Genomic DNA, 24551 nt, shown 5'->3' with positions numbered 1-24551 from the left:
GATGTCTCCATGCTATGAAATTCATTGAAAGAGAATGTTCTACCTTCACACACTATCTCAGGCAGAGAACTGCACCCTTCTCTGCTAGTTCCAACCACAGAGTTCTAGGTACAGGTTAGCCACAGATAAAACAAAAACAAAAGAGAATTACAGGAGTTAGAGAAAGGAAATATGAGTTATAAAGAGAAAGAACAGCACAAAACAGGGTATATTATATACTTTAACATATATGCTCCAGTCAGGAGGAACTTAAAAAGACCAACATTTACATTTCTCTGTATATAAATTTTACAGATATTGAAATGTCAAACAGCTCTTAATTTTGCAGCCACTTCCTCATCTATTGTAATTTGGTTGGTTTATGAGCTTGCTTCTTTACCTCAATTCATTCCAATATAATAATTCAGAAGATTTCAAGTGTAGTATGGAATAGACCTGATGTTAAATGCCTTGTGGAGATGCAGGATATAAACCACAAAACTATTGGCTATCAGAGGTACACATCAGACTATAAGAACTGCTAACAATCTTTAACTTTTTTTTTAAGTGTTCAAAACAAATTGTTTATGGAACATTGCCTCATATAGTTAAAAAAAACCATGGAGTGGGAGGCGAATTCTTCCATTTCCTCGTCTAATAATTTGGGATCTTTAATTGCCTTGGGGTAAGGGTATGTGTTATATTAATAATGAGTTTAAACTATCATATAGGGATGAGAAGAAATTCCTTCCCCCAAGGGAGTACATACATCAGATAGAATCACCTAGAAAGCTTTCCCTAAATTCCTTGATACCAAAGATTCTGATGTAGGACTATCTCCCTGCCTGCCTACTATCCCTCCCCTAAACCTGATAAGAATCCATGCTGGAGTGAGAGGAATGTACCTATCCCCAGGTGAGCTGGGCAAAAAAAGAAAGGTATGAAAAACCACTGTACATCCTGAAATTTGGCCTAATCTTAGATATCACAGCATAAACAAAAATCCAATTTATAGGCCCAGTGGGAAGGGGAAATGAAGAGTTATTGCTTAATGGTTAGAGTTTCTGTTTGAGGTGATGAAAAGGTTTTAGAAGTAGTGGTGACACTGTGAATGTAATTAATGCCAGTAAATGCCACTTAACAAAATTTGCCATTTTAATAATTCATGTATATACATATTTCTATATATATAACCGCTGAATTAGACACTTTAAATGAATGAATTGCGTAGTGTGTGAATTACATTTAATAAAGCTGCTAAAGAATTATGTCTGCACAGAGTCCACAGCTCAGTCTTATTTCAATGGAAGTTTCATTAAAATAGTGTATGAGGTGTTCTTTACAGTGTTCCAATTAAAATTTCATGCTTTTTCTTTTTTCAGCTCCAGTGACAAGAACACTCAATCTCCCTCATCCATTACCAAATATTTACTACTAGATCAGGGAGAAAAGTAATGAGGGGAAATTGCTTATGATGATTAACCATGTAAAGTATGATTGGGAGAGAAGGGGCCAAAGAGAGCAGGTGGAAGAAGACTCAGCCTGTTGGAAGAGCATTTGGAAGAGCATATACTTAATCAAACAGTGATGAAGTATACCCTGTTACTTTTCAGTTTGGTACTAGACATGTCATATGTGGCTTCAGATATCTCATTCATTAGAGTATATAATTATTTCATCAGAAAAGCATATCTATATCTAAACACAGCCTGCAGCTCAAAGTTTTAATAAATACATTTATTATATGCAGAAAGAAAAGCAAATATGGTTTGGATTTCATTCTTTACAGTTTCACTAATCTCCCTATTAGTAGATAAATCAGAGAACATAAAATTGACAGAAACCTTAGTGGTCATTTAAATATAAATGCGATATGTTTGCCCATATTTCATATTTAAAAACCAAGCATCTATTGAAACGTAATTACCTTTGCATGTGTCCAGCTTCACAAAAGAAAATATTTACACATCTCTCTTCCTATAATTCTGGCTTTAAAATATTTGTATACACAGAACTTTTTTTTTCATTCATTCATTTATTAAGTGTCTTCATGAGCCAGACACTGTTCAGATGCCTTATTTGACATATCAACATTTACAATCTATTTGGATAATAATTACACCCTTGCTGATTTAAATTTCTTTTCTTCTTTTCTTTCTCACTTGTTTCCAAAAATACAGCTGAGTTGGGCTTTAAAAAATGAAAGTTCAATTCAGTTGTTCAGTCGTGTCCGACTCTGTGACCCCAAGGACTGCAGCACGCCAGGCTTCCCTGTCCATCACCAACTCCTGGAGTTTACTCAAACTCCTGTTCATTGAGTCAGTGATGCCATCCAACCATCTCATCCTCTGTCGTCCCCTCCTCCACCCACCTTCTATCTTTCCCAGCATCAGGGTCTTTTCAAATGTACACAGAACTTTTTAAGAGCACAGAAAGATTTTCTACCCGTACCTCTCTACCTTATATAAATGTTCAGTTCAGTACACAGGTCATCAAATGCTGGAGTAACTAATATTTTTATTACCCAAAGTAAAGTACCTCAATGAAAATTTTACTTATTAAGGAAGATTTTACATAAATTGTTTTATATCCTATAATTGCACTTGGTGTTCAGAAAGCAATCTATTAGACTAGAAACTCAATGTCCAAGCTGACAAGTTTTACTAATCCACTTTTATATTTAACAGATGTACCTCTCCCAAGGCAGTGCTGGGTTACAAATGTAGAAATGAACAATGGCAACACTTGAAAATTAAATGTCTAAATGCTAATACTCTTAAACTCCCGGAATGTACTTCCTAACTGAATAGGCTGTAACAGAGCACATCACATCTCTAAAACACTACACTGCGGGAGGTATCAGGAAACTATTAAAACCACAGCATTGGCGAGAGAGCTCCGAGGCTCTTGGTCAGTACTGGTCAGAGTCCCTGCCCCTTGAATTTGTTGAGGCACAGGTCCTTGCATTTTAGGATAGTTAACATTATTATTATTATTCCTTCTTCTGTGAAGCAGTATATATTCCTATGGCTGTGTAATTAGCAAAAATATCTATCAAACTTGGTAAGACCAACCAAAGAGTCCAGCTTGGCAATGTACTTAGATTTTCACTGTTTTCATAATAGGAATTTAATGCTATGCTAGCCTCTCTCAACAAATGGGTCCTTCATGGATTAAAATATTCTTCATAGCTCAGGTCATTTCCCTTAAAAACTTACCTCCATTAGCTGTTCATCCAGTTTTACTTGTTTCTTTTTCAGGCCTTCATTTTCCAAATGAATTGTTTCTAATTCTCGCTCAAGGGATTTCATCTGACTAACCTGTTGAAAAACATAAAACTCCCTTAAAAAAAAAGAAAGCAACCTGAATTGCTCAACTTTTTTTGACAAATTTACACTAATCAGAAATCTCAACTCTTGGAAGAAAGCTGAGTTCATTCATCAAGGGAAAACAACAAATAATTCAGTGCACTGATTATACCTCACATAGAACAGAGTCCTAAGGCAGGTAGTTTTCAAACTTCAATGCCACTCACTGTGCGAAATAAATTTTATCTTGCAACCCAGTACATCCACACACCCCCACATGTACATATACATGCATAATCAGTTGTAAGTATACATCACTAAAAGAAAACTTCCATGAAATAATACTTATCCCTACTACAAGCCACATACTTTGATATTTTATAGTATATTTTATTAAAGATGCTGTCACAACATTGTAAAGAAACTATAATAAAACTTTTTTAAATGCTGGTATTTCACTAAACTGAATTCATGCTCATCTATGGATCTGCAGTAGTGGAAAACATCTGAAAACATAGTACACAAAACCTGATTTATTTAACTCTTTTCTCAATTTTAAAGAAGAAATTTGAAAATTTTATGAGGATCCACTTTTGGAATTCTCTTTGGTACAGAATCTTATGAGAATCTAATGAGCTAGAGGACACTCAAGGATTCAGAATATTGCTAAGCAGAAAACATATGACACAATTCTAGAATGCTGATCTTTGCCTCCATTAAAAGAGCTGAGAAGTGTAGCAAGAACTGTTAAATGGAATTCGGGTGTATGCTTTTCAGGCACACTTCAATTCATTGTTATTTTAAAACCTATCATTAGACTTTCCCCTTGGTGAGCAGCTGGATGAAACCCAACATCTTTCTGAAAAGTTTACTTGAATATAACCTAGACTTTAAATGACATAATTATGGAACCATAATTTTATTTGCACCGGGAAACTAAAAAATTCATGTGACTCACTTTACTGTGGTTGTCTGGAACCGAACCCGGAATATCTCCAAGGTGTGCCTGTAGTGAAAACTCTTGAGTTTTAGTTTAGAAAAAGAAAGAAAGGAAAACAAATACCAAGAACTCCCACAGTAACACTGGTCTAGAACTCAAACTTAATGTAACAAAGAAAACAAAGCAAAGGGAATCGTGTTACAGAGGTTTAACCATGTGGTAGCCAGCCCCTAAGCAGTCTGAGTGACCCCTATCTCACACCCTTGCCTGGTCCCCTGCCCCCATTAGACCTGAGTTAGTCTGTGTGACCTATAGAATACAGAAGTGATGTTGTGTGACTTCTGAGATTGGTTTATAAAACATATTACAGTTTCCATCGTGGTCTTCTGGAATCTCTCTCTTGTATCACTCATTGCCACATCCTGAGAAAAGGTCCAGGTAGGGAGTACCTGAGCCTCTGGCAATCAGCCAGCAAAAAAACAGAAGCTTCTTCCTAACATGTTATCTGAATAAATCTGGAAGTGGATGATCTCTAGCACCAGTGAAGCCTTTGGATATTGCAGCCTCAGCTAATATCTAGAGAGCAATCTCAGGAAAGACCTTGAGCCAAAATCATTCCATTAAGCTGCTTCCAAATTCCTGACCTACAGAAACTGAGACATGAATGTTTTGTCTTTCTATTATACGGCAGTAGTTAACCAAATTAAAATGTTCCTAATATTCAGGTATAGATGTTTTACTAACTTAGAAAGGTTTATATACTAATGAAGATGATTAACCATCTTCTTCATGAAAACTTAAATTGCTCCTTTTTAGCAATCATTCAATCAAAAAGAACTATGATACTGCTTTGACAAGATGACAAAAGTGCAGATAAAAGGAAGAACCAAAATATGCCATTAGTCATTTCTTTGGAAGCACACAGGGGAAGAAACATACATTTAGAGATGCATCAGAGTCAGCATATAACCACGTGGTAGTAACTCAAAAACTCACCTTCCTGTTAGTAGGAGATCGCTCCTTTTGAAACTGTTCACATTCTCTCTTTAAGCTCAACTTCTCCTGCTCTGTGGGCTTCACAGTACCTGATGAATTTAGATGTTTTTGGTGCTTAGGAGAAGGAAGGTTGGATTCCAGCTGATGGACCTAACAGGAACCAGTATAACAGGAAGAAATGCTAATATAATCACCCAGCCAGGAAAAACAAAAAGCTAACATAATGAAAGTTTTTATTCAGTGCTTGGGTTTTGTTCTATTAAAAAAGCTTTTTCCAGTCAAGTCTGCCAATTTTTGAAGCTAGCTTTTTTGGATTTCCAAAGATCCTTTCTAGGTTAATCTATTTTTAGCCTGATCCAACACTAAGCATCAGGGAAGAGGGGACTTCTGGCTCACCCAACGCACTGGGAATCAATAGAGCCAAGTGGCCACCAAGCAAACAGATGTAATGTGTAGGCACCTGTGTGCCTAACATGCGCATAACTTTTAGGAGTGAAGCGGGTGACAGTTCCTCTGACTCTGTATTCGCCTGTTCACACCTGAACAGTGCATTTACATCAGCTAGGTTCCATGAAGACAGCGACCATGTTTAGTCTTGTTCAACACTGCAACTTTAGTGATAGTAGTTTCTGGCACAGGGTAGGAGTTCTAGTGAATATCTGTGACTCCTAGGAGTTCTTTCTCAAAAGAGATACTTAAGCATAGGTTAAAAATAGTTGCTCGTTCATATTGATGTATGGCAGAAACCAACACAGTATTGTAAAGGAATTATCCTTCAATGTAAAGTGGGAATTTGCTGTATGACACAGGGAACCGAAAGGCAGTGCTCTGTGACAATTTAGAGGAGTGGGAGAGAGTTTCAAGAGGGAGGAGTCATATATATACCTATGGCTGATTCATGTTGATGTATGGCAGAAACTATCACAATATTGTAAAGTAGTTATCTTCCAGTTTAAAATACAATTTAAAAAAATGCAAATAAATAAATAAAATCTCAATTTAAATAAATAAATAATTTCTTGAGTACTCAGCAGAGGTAAAGAATTTAAACATCAGCTGAAAAACATGATCTTTAAATACCATTCTAACCTTGAAATGCTGAGTCTTTAAAGAGAGGCAACATTTCCTCTTACAAGGAGTTACATCAACAAGATTTGAGTTTAGTTTTGCCATTTTTGTACTATCAGTCTTGGTGGCTAGCCTATTTGAATGAGGAATATATGGTTAACATAATTTCCATTTATAAAATCACAGATTTAATACAGAACTGCTTATATAAAAAATAGTATATAAACATATCATGATAAAATTATATTGCAAGTAAATGATAAGTTATACATTCTTAAAATAAGTCTGCAACACCAGAATACTCAAATCCATACCCTAGAATCACTGCAATCATATCAAACACTGACTTTCAAACCTAGCCTACCACGTGCAACTTTTCAAGTTACCTTCTCCCGGGAGTGTATGAGTTCTGGTTTGGTATTCTGTACCATGGTTTGGACTCTCTCATTCTCTTGCCAAAGTAGCTGTTGTTCCTCATTTATCAGGTGATCCAGCTTGTCCCAGGACAGCCTTTGCTGTTGGTTATGGAATCCTGATGGATGGGTGCCTATTTCTGGGGCCCGGTTCTTAAGAGAGAATTAACAGAGTTAAGCCTTAAAAAACAAGCTGATTTCTTGTTTGAGTGTCTTCTAATGTGAGTGAGCACAGGTATATATAGATAAAAGTAAAACAATATTCTTGAGTTTTTTATTTTTAAAAAAGGTTTGGAAATTCTGTTTTAAATGGTCTTTGGCAAAACAGCTCTATCAGATCTAATAGCAAAGCTGATTGTAGGGCAATGCCAGGTTCCACATAGGACCCAAGTGCATAGAGACTAGTGTCCTTAGAGATTACCTCATTCTTATGAAGTTATGCTTTGAATCCATATAAGCATTCTTTTGGTAAACATAGGACACAAAGAGAACTCTGAAATGCACAGCTAACTTGAAAGGGTTCACATGCGAAACTCTAGTTTCCTTTTCACATATGCAATCATACCCTTTTTTAGAATCCAAAGCATGTATCATCCATATAATTGAGACTTGAACTCAGGAATATGCTTTAAGCTACCACAGTGATTTTTTTTTTTTTTTTTGCTCCTGAAAGATGCTTTAAAAAATATTTTTTTAAGGTATCACAACTAGGTAAGCCTTTTGCTTTTCAAGCCAAAACATGAAAAAGAAAAAAAATGGTACAGTCTCATTTTGAAAAACATTTCAGCCCCAAAGTCACTTTTTAAAATGGAAACAACTATTATTTTTTTAAAAAAAACACAGTTTAAAAAAAAGTATCAGCAAGAGATAAAGTAGCTGAATTTAGCACCAGTTTTTATGGTAGGACAAAATCTTAACATCTACCCAAGGCTGACATACATCAATTCAGTTCAGTCACTTAGTCATGTCTGATTCTTTGTGACACCATGAACCGCAGCACGCCAGGCCTCCCTGTCCATCACCAACTCCTTCGAGTTCACTCAAACTTATGTCCTTTGAATCAGTGATGCCATTCAACTATCTCATCCTCTGTCATCCCCTTGTCCTCCCGCCTTCAATCTTTCCCAGTATCAGGGTCTTTTCAAATGAGATAGCTCTTTGCATCAGGTGGCCAAAGTATTGGAGTTTCAGCTTCAGCATCAGTCCTTCCAATGAATATTCAGGACTGATCTCCTTTAGGATGGACTGACTGGATCTCTTCGCAGTCCAAGGGACTCTCAAGAGTCTTCTCCAACACCACAGTTCAAAAGCATCAATTCTTCGGTGCTCAGCTTTCTTTCTAGTCCAACTCTCACATCCATACATGACTACTGGAAAAACCATAGCCTTGACTAGATGGACCTTTGTTGGCAACGTGATGTCTCTGCTTTTTAATATGCTGTCTACATATATTGTTCTTAATTTATTTGCAAACAGATGAAGCAGCATTGTGATATATTAAAATGAGACACTTTCTATAATATCAAAATGTTTTTACCCATGGTCTTTTGACTTGCACAACATAAAAAATTACCTTGTCACTATGGTTCCATTTATGTGAAGTTCAGAAACAAGCATCCCTAACCTATGATGGCAGAAGGTAGAGAAGTTGTTCCCTTGGGGTTGTCAACTGAAGAGGATGCAAGAGAGCCTACTGGGTGCTGGAAATGTTCTTTATTTTGAGCTAGGAGGTGGTTACACAAACATACCTACACACATTTCTAGGTAAAATACACATTTATATATAGATACATATATATGTGTAAAAATAAGTTATAAACTAAAACTATGTGCATTTTACTGTATAAAGTTATACCTCAATAAAGAAAAGAAATTACCTTGTCACTGGCATTCTGAAGTTGCTTGTGTAGAGACATCACTTCTTGCTTTAAAGCCTCCTTTTCCTGCTGAGTCACTCGTAGATCAGATTTAATTCGGGACATTTGTAGGTTTACATTCTGAAGAGTGTCTTCTAAATTCTGAACCTACATCAGAACAAATGACAAAGCCTCATGGTCTCAGGTATAGCATGTGCATGTATGAATGAACTAAGACACAGAACTTCAAAGTCCCTTCTGTTTCTACTTACTATATCCAGCTCTTTTCAGTTGCTCAGGGAAAACCAGGATATTATGTATCTTTACAGGATGTTACGTTATATTTAAGAGAATAATGAAATATACCTTGAGCAAGGTATTGCTGGTACAGTCATCTGGTGTATTACCAAGTGATATCTTACAGAACCAAGGAGTACCAGCTGGCATCACAATAGATAATTTTACTGAATTTTGTAGAAATTACATTTTAGACTGTGGTGGTGTTTTGCAAAGGACCTCTCAGTTTAAAATAAAACCATATCTTTGTAGAACCCTACTCCATGCTAATATCTCATTTATATTTCAATTTTTAAAATTTTAAATTGGTAAATGGAATGTCAATAGATACCTTTAACTATAATAGGGCATGAACCTGCCTTAGAAATCCTAATTCTAAATTAGAAATAAGAAGTCATTTTTGCACACTATTCTTAAGCTTTCATAAATAAGTAATCTCACAGTGATGAGACTATCTCATGATTATTTCATAATAATGAACTTTGGAGGAAACACTGTTCAACTTATTTTATTATACTGTAACGTGTGAAATATTAGTTAAATTGAACCATTCTGAACCCTTTTAGACCACATCCACTTAGAACATTGTTTCCACTTGGAGTTCTGCTGGAAGATATAGGAAAAAATTAACTATATGGATGAAACAAGAATTGTCCACATACCTTTTCCTGTGAAGCCACTAGTTGTGACTTTAAGCTTTCACTCTGGTGTTCCCAAGACTTCTGTTCTTGCTTCATAGTAGCAATTCTGTGCTCTAAAAGACTTGATTTTGCCAACTGTTTCAGGAAAAGAAAAGAGGTAATTTTTGCAAACATGTCTAGCTGTAATTCATAATTATATGCCTCCATTTACACTGAGAAGATCAAGTACCATCTTTTCACATAGTGGATTGGGGCAAGGTAAAAGACAAACGTCTCCTTGACTCTTTTTTCTACTTTAATTTTGAAGAGTCTCTTTTCTTTGGGGATTTCCAGTTTTCTTTCTCATTGCCTCATGTTTTGTGGGTGAGACATGAAGGGCTGGCAGGCAATTAGAAATCCCAAGAGAGTGCCATAATAGGAAAACAGAGTGTGTCTATTAAGGCAGATGTAACAAAAGCAGTGTTTCTGGATTTGGCAAGGAAAATATAGCAGAAAAAAAAGTAACTATGCAACAGGCTTCAGATTGTTAAATACATAATATTCACGTTATATGTAAGTAAACTAGTGATATATTTAAGTAATATATATTAAGTAACAATGATTATTTAAATGAGACAATCTTTATATTACTGTATTTAATATTTATTAAACAACTAATCTAGACTCCTGTTAAAATCATGGCTTCAGCAATCTATAGATTTAATGTGATCCCTATCAAATTATTGATGACCTTTTTACACAGAACTAGAATAATCCTAAAATTTTTATGGATTATAAATACACATGTGGTATACATATACATATGGTATATTACTCAGCCATAAAAAAGTGAAATAATGCCATTTGCAGCAACAGGGATGGGCCAAGAGATTATCGTAACAAGTGAAATAAGTCAGACAGACAAAGACAAATATTACACGATATCACTTATATGTGAAATCTAAAAAAATAATACAAATGGGCTTATTAATACAAAATAGAAACAGACTCACACATGGAAAACACACTTACGGTTACCAAAAGGGAAGAGTGGGAGGGATAAATTAGGAGTATGGGACTAACAGATATACACCACTATATATAAAATAAATAAGGATTTACTATATAGCACAGGGAATTATATTTAATATCTTATAATAATCTATAGTGGAAAAGCATAAAAAAAAAGAAGTACATACATACACACACACACACACACACACACAGCCAAATCACTTTGTTGTATACCTGAAACTAGCACAATATTGTAACTCAACTATACTTCAATACAAGGAAAAAAAAAAAAAACACTAATGGCTTCAGGAGCTCTAAGGTCACAAAATGCCAGCAAAATGCTGTTCCAGGAGACTTTTAGGCTAACACAGTGGGCCCATATGCCACTGGCATTACAGAAATGTTCATTACGGTACATACCATATGATGATGGTAAAGTCTTATTTTTATTACCTTATCAACACAGATATTTAATTCTTCACTTAGAGCTTCCTTTTCTTTCAGCAGTTTTTCATTGTGGCTTAGAATACTAGAAATTTTTTGCTGGAAGTCAGAGAGATCAGGACATCTGCAGAGCTGCAAGCGATAAATAAATGAGCCCACCCGTCACATCTCATGAATGTATTTATAGACAGGACATTTCATGGCTGTTGCCATTTCCCTATCTATTTCCAAGGACATATAGACTGCAGGGGACTATAATTAACTTTGACAAAAATCTTCCCCGCTTCTCTCAATTCTCCAATTGACTGCCGAAATGTCTGCTCAGGAAAAATCTACCAGACATTGTGAAGTAATGGTCCCAGCCTTCTGTTTTACCTTCAGGATAAAATAAATAACATATTGCCATTCTGTCATCAATTTAACGTGGGTACATATGACAAAACATTTTCCTCATTCTTTTTTAGCTAGAAAAAAAAATCTTTTTTCAATCAAGAATACAGAATTGGCATCAACCACATATAATGTATCAACCAACACAAAGTCAAGTTTAAAGATAAATCAGTCTTTTTCAGCACACTTTACATACCCTTCACTTTGGGAGATGCTTAAATTGACTGGCTTAGAAAAATGTTGCTGGTATGGACACACTTGCTTCTTCCTCTGCATTTTATGGAATCATGATAAACCAAAAACTTTTTGTTCCTTTTCATCATCAACTTGAGCACTACTGACCCTCAGGGCCAGGTAATTTCTTGTCATGGGGGACTGTCCTATGCACTGTAGGATGGTTGACAACATCCCAGGCATTACCTATTAGATTCTAGTAGCACACACTCCCTGCCTTGTATACCCAGTGTGGAAACCAAATGTGACCCCAGATACTGCTAAATATCTTGGTGTGTGGGAGCAGTCTCCAGCCACCACAAACACTGCCTTAAAGAGACTGATTGTTTCTTACACTTTTAGAGTTCATATGTTTTCCATTTCCCTCTGCTTCATCTGGCTTTCAATTTTCAATTATTTACTGTCACGATTTTATGGCCACCTTTAATGTTTTACCTGAAGGTCTTTTGGAACAGTATAACAAAACAGACGGTAAGGATTGAAGCTTGTCTTCAACCGGCAACAAATTCAGCATAATTTACAAATCTAAACAAGTCAGAAAGATGAAGAAAAATCCATGTACCTGGGCACGGGTTAATAAAGGACTTTTCTCCTTTACTCACTACCTTGCCTCCCTATCCCGAGACCCTCACAAAGCCTGGTACCAGTTTGGGTGTCTACAGACTGTCATGTGACTACTGCTGGTGCTAGTTATGTTTCTTTTCAGTGCAACAGATAATACAAACAAAACTGTTTTGTGAACAAGAAATTATTATGTCATACAGAGCAGCATGTGCTTTCTAGGTTCAAGCTGTACGGCAGCAACAGCTTGACACCATCCTACTCCTGTGATCCAAGAGTCCAGGGACGATGAACAACTTCCTACCAAAAGCAAAAGGGCTCACATGCAAGAAAAATGTGCCAAAATGATGTCCTGATCATGTTGCTGTACTCTCAACTCTGCTCCTTTTCTTTTGATCCATAGCTTGGCAAAATCACAGCACATACATTTCCCATGCTTGGACATGGGACCCATCATTATCATCCGAAAGGTTGAACAACAGAAAAAGAAGGAGAAAATTATGCCCAAGTTAATTAGGATAAATTTGGTAATAACAGTCCTGGAATACTTATATAACACAGAAGGGCCTTTTAACTTCTGGAATGTTTATAAGGGCCGACAGCTTCTGCTATGGCAGGACAGCTATACCTTGCATAGCAGCATCTGACTGGAAAAAGTTCTTATAAAGCACCTATTAGATACCCGTACTCGATTAGGCACTGGAAGAGATACAAGTTCCCTGAGTCTAACAACCTTATTAGGAAATCAAGACTTATGGGTGTCAATTAGGGATCAACGCAAACGTAACACGCCCAGGGGTACAGGCTCTATTTCAGCATTCAGAGAAGGACACCTTTATGCTCATAGGCTGGATAGATACAAGAGAGTTTTATAATCTAAAGATATCACGGTCTTAAAGTAATCCTTTGGTGAAACAAATAAAATGGAAAAACTAAATTCTCCTATTAGATATCAAGATTGCATAAACTGAGAAATTCATGTACTCACTGAAAGGTTCAGAATAAAGAATAAAATTGGACAGTGTTCAGCTTATAAATTTTAAGGTGGACTTAAAATTATACTTAAAATTAGGTCTTTGCTTGAAACTCTGAAATATGCTTTTTAAAGCCAAATTCATAGGTGAGACCACATCCCTCATAATGCTTTAGAATCTATTCTTCTGCCCAAGATAGATGCCTCAAACTCACTATGAGAAAAAGGGAGAACCTGGGTCTCACAAATCTGGGTGAATAGTTACTAAAGTTATTAGCAAGAAAGTCACCAGTTTTTTAGGCAAATTTATATTACCTTAACATCTGGCTGGGCAAAGGTAGAGCAAAACATTTCTTAAACTGGTGGCTGGGATTCATTTATAGTAATTAATAGAATGTCAGCCTACAACACACATAAGTTGTATAACTAGAACAACATTTGGAGAATTAGTGATAGGAGCTCTTATAAATTAGACTTGTATTGCATGCCCTGAACTTCACTAAGCAATAAGCTAGTTAACACGATTCAGTAAAAGGGACTCTCAATGGCTAGAATAAAAAAAAGACAATCTGGTACATGTTATTCTATGACTCCCACACATATCTCCTTGCCCCCACCTAAGCTGCACACAGTCTTACTTGTTTCACTTTCTCCAATTCATCTTTGAGAAGGAGGTTTTCCTGTTCCACGATGTGAGTCTGTATTTTAACTTCAGAAAGTTCTGCCTCCAAAGAAGACACTAAAGTGGAAGACTAAGAAAAAAAATTAAAAAGTCAAATAACACACTCATTTAGCCTAGGGAAACTTAATAAGGTCACAAAAGGCAGCATTAAGGAAAAAATAGTGCATACTCAATGGCACACTGTTTTAAGATCATTTGTACTCAGTGGAACTAACCCAAACTATCTTTTAAAAAACTTTTCACTAAAATGGTATAAACATGATTTCTTAAGTTTATTTTTGAAGATTCTCCACTGTAAAGTTACTATCTTTCTCTGGGGGGCAGATGCTTTGAGACCATGCAAACTGCGTTTTTTCTTAAGCATTTGCTTATTAATTTTAGTGTCTATCAGTGGATTTTATTGACAACAATTACCACTTTGGTATTGCTTAATGAAGACTTGCTATTTCCTTCCTTCCTTCTACATTTATTAATTGGAATTCTATGGTAAGGAAGATCTGTTATTTCTCTCTCCTTTATTTACCTATTCCATCATAACAGTATGGACCTATAGATATTCATTTCATTCTGTATTTTATAATTATGCTTATTTTGTGCTATGCTTTATTTTGTTGATCAAATTATTTCAGCTTTGGCCATTAGGAGCTTCTTCAGGTTGTGTCCTGTCCTTTTGACATGCCCCATTTTTTTCAGGGGGCACCTTTTTCTTTCTGGCACCATGAGATGCTCCAGGCTCATTTTGAATTGATCCTTCACCAGCCTTGGGATCAATCATCTCTTTAAGAAGCCCGGGTTTCTCATGTAGGAGAACAGTGTTCAGGAATCAATAATTGGGTGCTCCATTCATATACACACATCTACATTTTTGTATCTGCCTATATACTAAACAAATAATGAGTTTATTCTATTAACTCAAATTCCAGCCCAACATCAGAAGGTTCATTTTAGCCTTCCTAGTTTCCCCACTTCCAACCTCCTTGTCCCAAAATGAGAAACGCAGTTCTTACTATCTACAATATATTTAGTTATTTGTTCAATTCTGGTACACACAGACTAGTTCCAGAATCACTAACATACACCCTCATGAGAAACACATTTAGTGACTATTGTAGCATTTATGTACACTTCCTTTTGTCTTAACCTTACCATGTACAGTCAAGACACTCCTTTCTAAATTACTTATTTTCTTCCACATCATGGTTACGTTATCCACTCATAACACTGTTAGGGTCACTTGCTAGTGTTTGTGTTCCATCTAGTTCCCCCTCCCCTGATCTTTATTTTCTGGATTGGTTTTGCTTGTTTATTTGAGGGGGTATGTGAAACATGACCATGGTTCTAAGCATCAGACTGTATGAAAAGGTTCTCAGAAGTGTCACTCCCGTCCTCATCCCTGCTATCCCATTCCCATTCCTCTCCTGCATTCCTTTCCCATTTGCCCCCTATACAGAAGCATCTCTTTAGTTACCTGGTTTATCATTCCTGTATTTCTTTTCCAAAAATTCTGTATTTCTTTTACACAAATACATGTGTATTGTCTAATATCCCCTTCTTTCTTACATGGTTGGAGACATACTAGAGAGACTCTTAGATATGCTTTTCAGCTTTTCCTTTTTCACCTGTTTCTAGTGTGTCCTGGAAATAATTTCATACCAAAAGATCTTTCTCATTCATTCTTTTTCTTTTTTTAAACCTGTATAATACTCCTCCATGGTGTGACTCCATCACATTTACCCAACAACTCTCCTATGTGAGGGCATTTAGGTTGTTTCCAGTACTTTGCAGTTACAAACAATGCTGCAATGAATAGCCAACCCTGTGCATGTGAATTTTCATGTTTTTGGAGGAATATCTTTAGGGTAAATTCCTAGAAGTAAGATTGCTAGCATACAAGTAAGTACATTTATAATTTTGTTAGATATTGCCAAATTTCCTTCCAGAAATACGGTACCAGTTTATATCCCACCAGCAATGTATGAAAGTGCCTGTTTTTCCAAACTTTTGTCAACAGAATATGTTGTTATATTTTTAAATTGTTGCCAATCTCATAGGTGAGAAATGAGATATCAGTGTTGCTTTATTTGCATTTCTCTAATTCTAAGTAACCAAATATTTTTTCATAGGTTTGAGAGCCATTTTTATCTCTTTTTCTTTGTGTGTGACTATTTTGTTCATGCATTTTTCCCATTTTGCTATCAGATTTTGATCCTAAGTCCTTTAATTTTTAAGAGTTCTTTACATAGTAGGAATATTAGCCCCACTCTTTGTGGCATATGATGTAAATATTTTTTTCCCCAGTTTATGAGCTGTCTTTTGACTTTAATTCTGAATGTCTAATGAGTTGTCCAGGTAGGTACCATTTATTAAAAAGTCCACCTGTACCCCAGTGATTTGAGAACCCATCTTTGTTATATATTAAGTTTTCATTTGTTATATACTAAGTATCTGGGTCTAGTTCTAGACTTTCTATTCATCTCTCTACTCATGTGCCAACACTACACTGTTTTAATTATTAGGACTTAAATGCATAAGAAATTAAATATAAGCATTTCTTTTTTTTCACTGGATTTCCTCCAAAAAGGCTATAGAGTAGCTGTAGACCATACCTGCAATTTACAGTGTTCCAGTTCTTCTTTGAGATTAGACTTTTCTTGTTCCCATTCCTCACATGCACTGTGTCCTGGCTCTTTGTCCTTCTGGCTTAGCATTTCTGCCAGACGTTGATTAAGTTCTTGCAGCTCTTTCTGATTCTGAGAGTTCTTTTGGCTAAGCTCCATATTTTCCAAATCCAACTGCTGGTTTTTGGTTTTTAATTCTGAAATCTAATTAAAATTGAAATAAGTGTTTAAAATTTGTTATCCTACTTCTGCTAAAACAGCTTATTTAGAGATTGTTTTACCCTCTCTATGTATAGTTTATATATATATATATATATATACACACACACACACACACATACACATTTAATAGCAGACACAATTCATACTCATTATTACAAAGTCAATTAGACACTTGTCCAATCCCACTCCACAGGGGTAGCCACTGTCCACAGCTGGATGCATCCCCCTCCAGATTGTTTTCGATGCATATACAAACCCATATGAGGGCTTCCCTGATAGCTGAGTTGGTAAAAAATCTGCCTGTAATGCAGGAGACCTGGGTTCGATCCCTGGGTTGGGAAGGTCCCCTGGAGAGGGGAAAGGCTACCCACTTCAGTATTCTGGCCTGGAGAATTCCATGAACTGTATAGTCCACGGGGTCGCAAAGAGTCGGACATGACTGAGTGACTTTCACTTTCACAGACACATATACACATAGTGTTTTTCTTCTTTAGATCGAACATTTGCATAATTTCAGATGTTTAGATACTCTGCTTTCTCCACTTATAATATCTTATAGACTCTTATCTTTCCAAATCAGTGCATTCAGCAACTGCTGCATGCTATATTTTTATGTGGCTGTGAGGTATTCCATGTAGCAAGACATTCCATGCTGCATTTATCCATTCTCATATTAACAAAAAAACAATCTTTTGGAAAATTTGTTTATACATGGTGGCATTTAGTATTTAGCATCTCATTTTTGGAAGCTGGGCTGCTGGGTTAGAAGGTATGCATATACATTACCATTTTGATTGACATCCCCAAAATGTGTTCTTCATAGCACTACCAACTTATAGTTCTATCAACAATGTATGAGTAGATTCATTTTCTCACTCCCTTTTAATACTAGATGAGATCAATCTTTAATTTTTACCGATCTGATATGCAAAAAAAGGAAATATTTAATTTGCCCTTCCCTAATGAATAATGAGGCTAACTTACTTTTTATATGTGCTCTTTTTTCTGACTTGACCATTCATATCAGTTATCCATTTTCAATTGGGTTTTGCAATTTGTAAGAGTACAAAATATATTTTGGATGTTAACACTTTGTCTATTTCAAATGCTGAAAATACTCTTTTCCCAGGATGTCCTTGTCTTTTGACTATTTCAGACTGATTCTCAAATGGCCTTTCTTCACACAATTGCACATTGTTGAGATTATACGAATTGGGCATTGAATGGCACACACTATCTAAATAAATCATAATTCTGTGAAAATATACATGGACTAACTAGTATTCTATATCTGTAAAATTCTATTCTTAACCTACTGCTTTTAATCATGCTGAAGAAAGAGGAAGGGGCTAACCTAAATGAAAACCACATGGGGAGCTGCCGTCCTTGAGAGAGTATGGTACTGGCACAAAAACAGATATACAGACTAAGGAGCAAGGTAGAGAGCCCAGAAGTAAACCCAAGCACCTACGGGCATCGTATCTTTGAAAAAGGAGGCAAGAATATATGATGGAGAGAAGACAGCCTCTTCAATAAGTGGTGCTGGGAAAATTGGACAGCTACATGTAAAAGAATGAAATTAGAACACTTCCTAACACCATATACAAAAATACACTCAAAATGGATTAAAGACTTAAATGTAAGGCCAGAAACTATAAAACTCTGAGAGGAAAACACAGGCAGTACACTCTGGCATAAAGCACAGCAAAATTCTCTCTGACCCATCTCCTAGATTAATGGAAATAAAAACAAAAGTAAATAAATGGGACCTAAAAAAACTTAAAAGCCTTTGCACAGCAAAGGAAACTATAAACAAGATGAAAAGACAACCCTCAGAATGGGAGAAAATAATTGCAAATGAAGCAACTGACAAAGGGTTAATCTCCAAAATATACAAGCAACTCATATAGCTTAATATCAGAAAAACAGCCCAATCAAAATATGGGCAGAAGCCCTAAACAGACATTTCTCCAAAGAAGACATACAGATGGCTAATAAACACATGAAAAGATGCTCAACATCACTCACTATTACAAATTCAAATCAAAACTACAATGAATTATCACCTCACAGCAGTCAGAATGGTCATCATCAAAAAATCTACAAACAATAAATTCTGGAGAGGATGTAGAGAAAGGAGAACCCTTATGCACTGTTGGTGGGAATATAAACTGATACAGACATTATGGAACACAGTATGGAGATTCCTTAAAAGACTAAATCTACCATATGACCTAGCAATCCCACTGCTGGGCATATACCCTGAGAAAACCACCATTCTCAAAGACACATGTATCCCAATGTTCACTGCAGCACTTTACAATATCCAGGACATAGAAGCAACCTGGATGTCCATTGACAGATGAACGGATAAAGAAGTTGCGGTACATTTACACAACGGAATATAACTCTGACATAAAAAGGAGCAAATCTGAGTCGGTTGTAGTGAAGTGGATGAACCTAGAGCCTCTTATACAGAGTGAAGTCAGAAAGAGAAAAACAAATATCGTGCATTAACACTTACATATGGAATCTAGAAAAATGGTACTGATGAACCTAGTCGAGAATGGACTTGTAGACACAGCAGGAGAAGGTGAGGGTGTGACGAACTGAGAAAATAGCATTGACATGCATACACTATTATGTGTAAAACAGACAGTTAGTAGGAAGCTGCTAAATAGCAGGGACCCAGCCTGGTACTCTGTGATGACCTAGAGATGTGGGATAGCGGGAGGGAAGGGAGGCTCAGGAAGGAAGGGATATATATGTATGTATAAAATTATGACTGCTTCATGTTGCTGTATGGCAAAAACCAACACAAAATTGTAAAGCAATTTTCCACCAATTAAAAAAAAACAAACACATAAGGGGTAGAGCTAGTTTTTCATAGGTTTGGTTTAGATGTTATCATCTCCCCATTTCCACTGATTATACGGCTTGTATTAAACACCCAGAAGTCTAGAAATAATGTACACACATTTTGAAAATAATAAATATATTTTCAAAAAATAGAAACTGAATTTAGAATTAGCATAAGGTAAGTTTCCATTTTGAAACTCAGAATTACAACCTTACCATTATTGGCTACGTTTCCAGTGGCATGTGCTATAAATTTCAAATTTAAAAAAAGACAATTTTAGAATCAGGAAACATTGAGAAATACCTCTTACCTGTTTCTTTAAATTTTCAACCATCTTCTGAACTGCAGCTTTTTCCTGTTTTACAGTTTCTATTTTTTGCCTAAAGGGACAATGAAAATATAACTTAAGAGTTAGGCTTTAAACAGTGAAGTACCACAGTTTTAGTCCTTGCAAAAATGCCTTTAGAATATTTAAGTATATATCTTACCACATTTCTTCCTCAGATCCACTTAATTTCCCTAATTTCAGGTTAGAAATGCTGTCTTCTTCATTTAAAGTAGTAATTTCACTTCTCAAAATAGAATTTTCCTCTTGAAGCTTCTCAGATTCATATCTGCAGTACAGAGATTTTTAAAATAGTTATAAAAAGGCCATCATCTGGCATCTTTGGAAAACACTTTCTAGTAACTTCCAATTAAATTCATATTCCATACCAGTTAAAGAGAAAAGCCTAAATTAGTAGTCTCTTGGTACTTGGAAATCAAGCTATTGACAGTGACTCATTTCTTTTGGGAAGTAAGAATTTTACTAAAAGACATTAGGGAAGTGTGACTAAAACACTTAAGCATTGAGATACAAAAGAGACTCAGTACCCATCCTACTTGGTGACTTTCTCATACTGCTTTCAGCAAATAACTGTATTTCAGTCTCAAGTCCTGCCTGCTCCTCAAAGACAAAAGCCGTATCACTAAGCTGTATGAGCTTTAGTTTTAAACCGCAAAGTACCTAGAGAAAGAAAATTCACTATATAAATGAAAAGGACATATCAAAACATGTATACTAATGGTTACCTTCTAATTTCTTTCATCTCATTATGATTTTTGGAACTAAGAACTAAGAATTTTGGAACTAAGAATTTTGGCGTCTAAAATAAAAAGAGGAAAGACTACACCTAGAATTATTTTGTTTTTTTTTTTTCCCTGTATCATTAAGATATTTCAGACATGATGTAAATTTTACAATTTGTTTGAACCAAATTTGTTAGAAGACAATTGCTATCATATATAAAGTCAAGTGAGCAGTGGTTCAAATTAGTATATTTGTCTTTGTTCTTTCAGCACATGAATATCTGATAGGTCCTCAAAAAACTGTATGTTCTAAGATGAATTTCCAATATCTATAGAATATCAGCATGCACTTTAAGTGATGTAAGTGAAAAACTATAAGCCATGAAACAACATTTTCCCCCATATTAGTATAAGAAGAAAGTTCTTATCTACCAAGTGAGTTAATAATACACAAAAGGCATTCATTCTCATATAACTTGTTTCATCAAAATGAGGAAAATAACATTTAGCCAAAGGAAAGAAAGTCTGTCCATCCCAGTGAAGTGCTAGAAAGGAGTTAAAGACGACATACGATGATGATGCACGTGGTTAAACAGCCAACACTCTCCATTATGAACTTTCAGCCCCCAAATGAACAACATTTATTTCCTATAGAGGAAGGAATGCCTCCTAGGCTGGGTTGTTCTACTTGTTAATACAACACAGAAGCAGAAGGGAGTCTAAAGTACTGCTCTCTTTTTGAAGACTACCAGGTTAGTTTCTCTAGGCACAGCAAGCAGCAGAAGTTAGATGTGGTGCGGTGCTCTGGGAGACTCCATGAAGTGCGGAAGGTACATACATTACCTCAGAAGCTCAACTTTCTGCTGCATCTCACTGCATGTGACTTGCAGGTCATGCATCATTGCCTTCAGCTCTTCCTCCTTGTCTCCTTGAGAAGGTACATCTTTTTGCTTGACTAAAGCAGTGACTCTTTCCCTCAACTTTCTAGTCAGCTCCTGCAGCTTTTTTTTCTCCCGTTCTAACTCTGCGATGGTGGCCTGGTGCTGAAAATGCTTGTCTTGAAGGCCGAGGAGAGCAGTGTTTTCCTCCAGTATAACTCGGTTCTGTGCTCCAGGCTTGTCTCGATGTGTCTGGAGTGTTCCATGTAGCCAGGCAATTTCATGTGCTTTTACTTTCTCTAAGAGCTGTGTATTCTCCTGTTCTAGGTACTGGTTTTCTTGATACAAATGTTCTTCTATAATATGGTGCACACTCATAACATTTGGTACACGCTCATCCAGTGTTTGGTTTAGTTCAAAGACCTTCGCATCAGGTCCGACTTCCAGGTTATCCAAACGGGCTTCCCATAAGGAGAAGCAGTCACACTGCACTGCTGCTCTTTCTCGTAGCTTCTCAACCTTGCCTTGAAGTCTCAAAACCAGAACATGCAGTTCCTCATTTTCTCTTTTGATCTCATTGTAACTCTTTTCCAGGCTAAGGAATGTGTCAGTCATTTCTTCAACCTTCTTTAGCTCATCCTGTAATCTGAACATTTCTGAAGTGAGCTCTTTGTTACTTTCTAGTGCTTCCTCGTAGCGCTTCTCCATCACCCTCAACTCTTCCTGGAGATACTCATTTTCTCTACTGGCATCTTCGTACAACAGTTTATACTTGGGGGAAGCCTCAGGAATTCTTTCAAGCATCTTCAGTTTCTTTTTTAGCACAGAAACATCAAACAGTAGGTCCTGTTTCTTTTCAGACGCTCGATCACAGTCTGCACGTAAGATCATTAACTGTTCCCGAAGCTGGCTGACCTGATTCTTCAGGTCCCAGGTTTCAGTTCTGGTCTCCTCACTATTTTCAAGCTCGGAAAAACTCTCTATTGATGCTTCAGACTCCTCCACTCTGACCTGTCTCTGACCAGAGCTCGTCCCTGTACTTTCGAGGTCACGGACCTCATCGCCTTGTAGGTCACTGAGAATATGCTGCGTGGTTCCACCTTCTGCTTGTTTGATTCGGTTTGACTGTAAAAATGGCTCTGTTTGTTCCACTGAATTTCCAAAGAGCCCAGAAGCTGGTTCATCTAAACAAGGAGACATTATTGACTCTGGTTCTAATTTTTGCAGCCTCTGCTGCAACCTAGAAATTTCAGTTGCCATTTTCACATTTTCCTTCACTGCTCGTTCATGGGCTCTTTGCAGGCTTAAGAGAACATCTCCATTCTCTTCCAACAGCTGTTCTCCTTGCTGAAGCAGGGACATGGTGCCATTTTCTTCTGCCTCCTCCCCTCCTATCACCTGACAGCTATTCTGAAGCCTGGAGGGAGGAGACACTACCTGCTCCATCTCCTTGATTTTATTCTGGAGCCTGGAGATTTCTGTGCTCATCTCAGCCCTCTCTCGATCTGCTTTCTCACAGGTTGCTCTGTGGACACTCTCCATGACCAGAAGCTTGGACATCATTTCCTGCCTCTCCTGGTCATGTTCCCTTTGCAGCTGTTCAAGCCTCTGGCTGACCAGCTGCTCTGAGGTGCCTGCCTGGCACAGGACCTGCTCACGGTCCTTCAGCTCTCTTTCATGACTGCCCTTCAGCTCAAGTATCTGGTTGGACAGGAGACTTTGCTGACTTTCAGACACGTTTCTCAGATCTTCCAGGTCCCGTAGTAGCTGCTCTCTCTCTACAACCATACTATTCAAATGCTCCTTGTATGTTTTCTCCAGCATCTCTCTCTCCTGGGTGAGGACCAAAGAGGTTGTTTTCTCCCTCTGGAGAGTCTCTTTAAGCTGCTCCTGGGCTTCCGCACATTCCTGGGTGAGCTCGTCCTTCTCAAACTCCCACTGGGACCTCTCCTCACATTGTTGGTCCAGGAGCTCCTTCAGCTGTTGGCGGTAGTGTACCTCCAAACTCCGCAGGGCGTGTTCATATCTCTCAGTGACTTTCTGACAATCGGCCTGAAACTGGGCTTCTATCTGAGAGGTTCTTCTATTACACTCAGTTTCCATTTTTTCCCTAAATGTGGTCAACATACAGCATTACTGAAACTGTCATCAACTCCAGAAGCAAACAAAAAAACATTTTCCCACGCGTACAAGCAGCAGCCAAGCAAACAATGTAAATATTTTCTAAAAAATGGTCTTCACTTATTTCTATACTCAGAAGGGATCTCATTTCTGAGTGCCAAACAATGGCAGCCATAATTAATTTAAAAGACTCACTTACCTCTCTCTGCATTTAAAAAGAAGATTTAGAAACCAAATTCTCTGGCATATTCCCAGATATTCATGGAGTTTTAGCCGAAAACTTACAGTGCTTTCTCATTTAATGTTCAAATACATATTACCCTAAACCCTAAATAGGAAATACATAAAATTCTTTCATTTTAATTATGTATACTCTGGTGCCTCAGATGGTAAAGAATCTGACTGCAGTGTAGGAGATCCAGGTTTGATCCCTGGGTTAGGAAGATCCCTGGGAGAAGGAAATGGTATCCCACTCCAGTATTCTTGCCTGGAGAATTCCATGGATAGAGGAGCCTGACAGGCTACAGTCTGTGGGGTCATAAAGAGTTGGACAAGACTGAGTGACTCTGTCTGTCTGTCTATATGTAGTTATACAAACCATACATATATGTTTGCTTTCTATTTAATGAAGTACCAATGAGATAAAGTATGAAGCACCAAAGCCCTCTAAAACATCTGAGGTTTCACATGAGGAAAGTAAGCACAAAATAGTGTTTCATAACTCTGGGAGGAAATGTAACTTTGCCCGAATCTAATAACTTATAAAAGGCCTTTCTCAGAAAACAACAGGACTAAACAAAGAAGAAATCACATTTGTGATCATCTTATTCTCATCTGGAACCTTAAAAAGTATATGTTTGATAAAAAACAAAACAAAACTTTCCTCTTAAAAAAAAAAAGTTTCAACAATCCCAAGATAGGCTTATATCTGAACAAGGACAAAACAAGTTGAAAAACTAAAAAAGAATTCTAGTCAGTTTAAGTGGGCTCTTACACCTTCTGGTTTTTC

The 24551-nt window shown here is 36.8% G+C and overlaps 1 protein-coding gene across 7 annotated transcripts in view; it reads right to left on the bottom strand.

Moving 5' to 3' along the window:
- The window catches only part of NIN (ninein), a 102556-nt gene that overhangs the window by 10426 nt on the left and 67579 nt on the right, over window positions 1-24551 (bottom strand). For 4 of the 7 annotated variants that reach the window (XM_018054359.1, XM_018054360.1, XM_018054355.1 and 1 more), the window contains 11 exons: window positions 21387-23531; window positions 19964-20089; window positions 19786-19855; window positions 16382-16597; window positions 13732-13845; window positions 10945-11067; window positions 9520-9633; window positions 8582-8728; window positions 6678-6857; window positions 5224-5373; window positions 3198-3299 (listed from right to left, as the gene is read on the bottom strand). In XM_018054359.1, the coding sequence (XP_017909848.1) occupies window positions 3198-3299; window positions 5224-5373; window positions 6678-6857; window positions 8582-8728; window positions 9520-9633; window positions 10945-11067; window positions 13732-13845; window positions 16382-16597; window positions 19786-19855; window positions 19964-20089; window positions 21387-23531 (3487 nt within the window). Of the gene's footprint in view, window positions 1-3197; window positions 3300-4245; window positions 4294-5223; window positions 5374-6677; window positions 6858-8581; window positions 8729-9519; window positions 9634-10944; window positions 11068-13731; window positions 13846-16381; window positions 16598-19785; window positions 19856-19963; window positions 20090-21386; window positions 23532-24551 lie in introns of all 7 variants that reach the window. The other 3 variants (XM_018054358.1, XM_018054354.1, XM_018054356.1) reach the window with 1 other exon arrangement.

This window comes from Capra hircus, chromosome 10 (assembly GCF_001704415.2).
Source record: "Capra hircus breed San Clemente chromosome 10, ASM170441v1, whole genome shotgun sequence".
Classification (NCBI taxonomy): domain Eukaryota; kingdom Metazoa; phylum Chordata; class Mammalia; order Artiodactyla; family Bovidae; genus Capra; species Capra hircus.
This window is presented reverse-complemented; position numbering and strand designations above follow the sequence as displayed.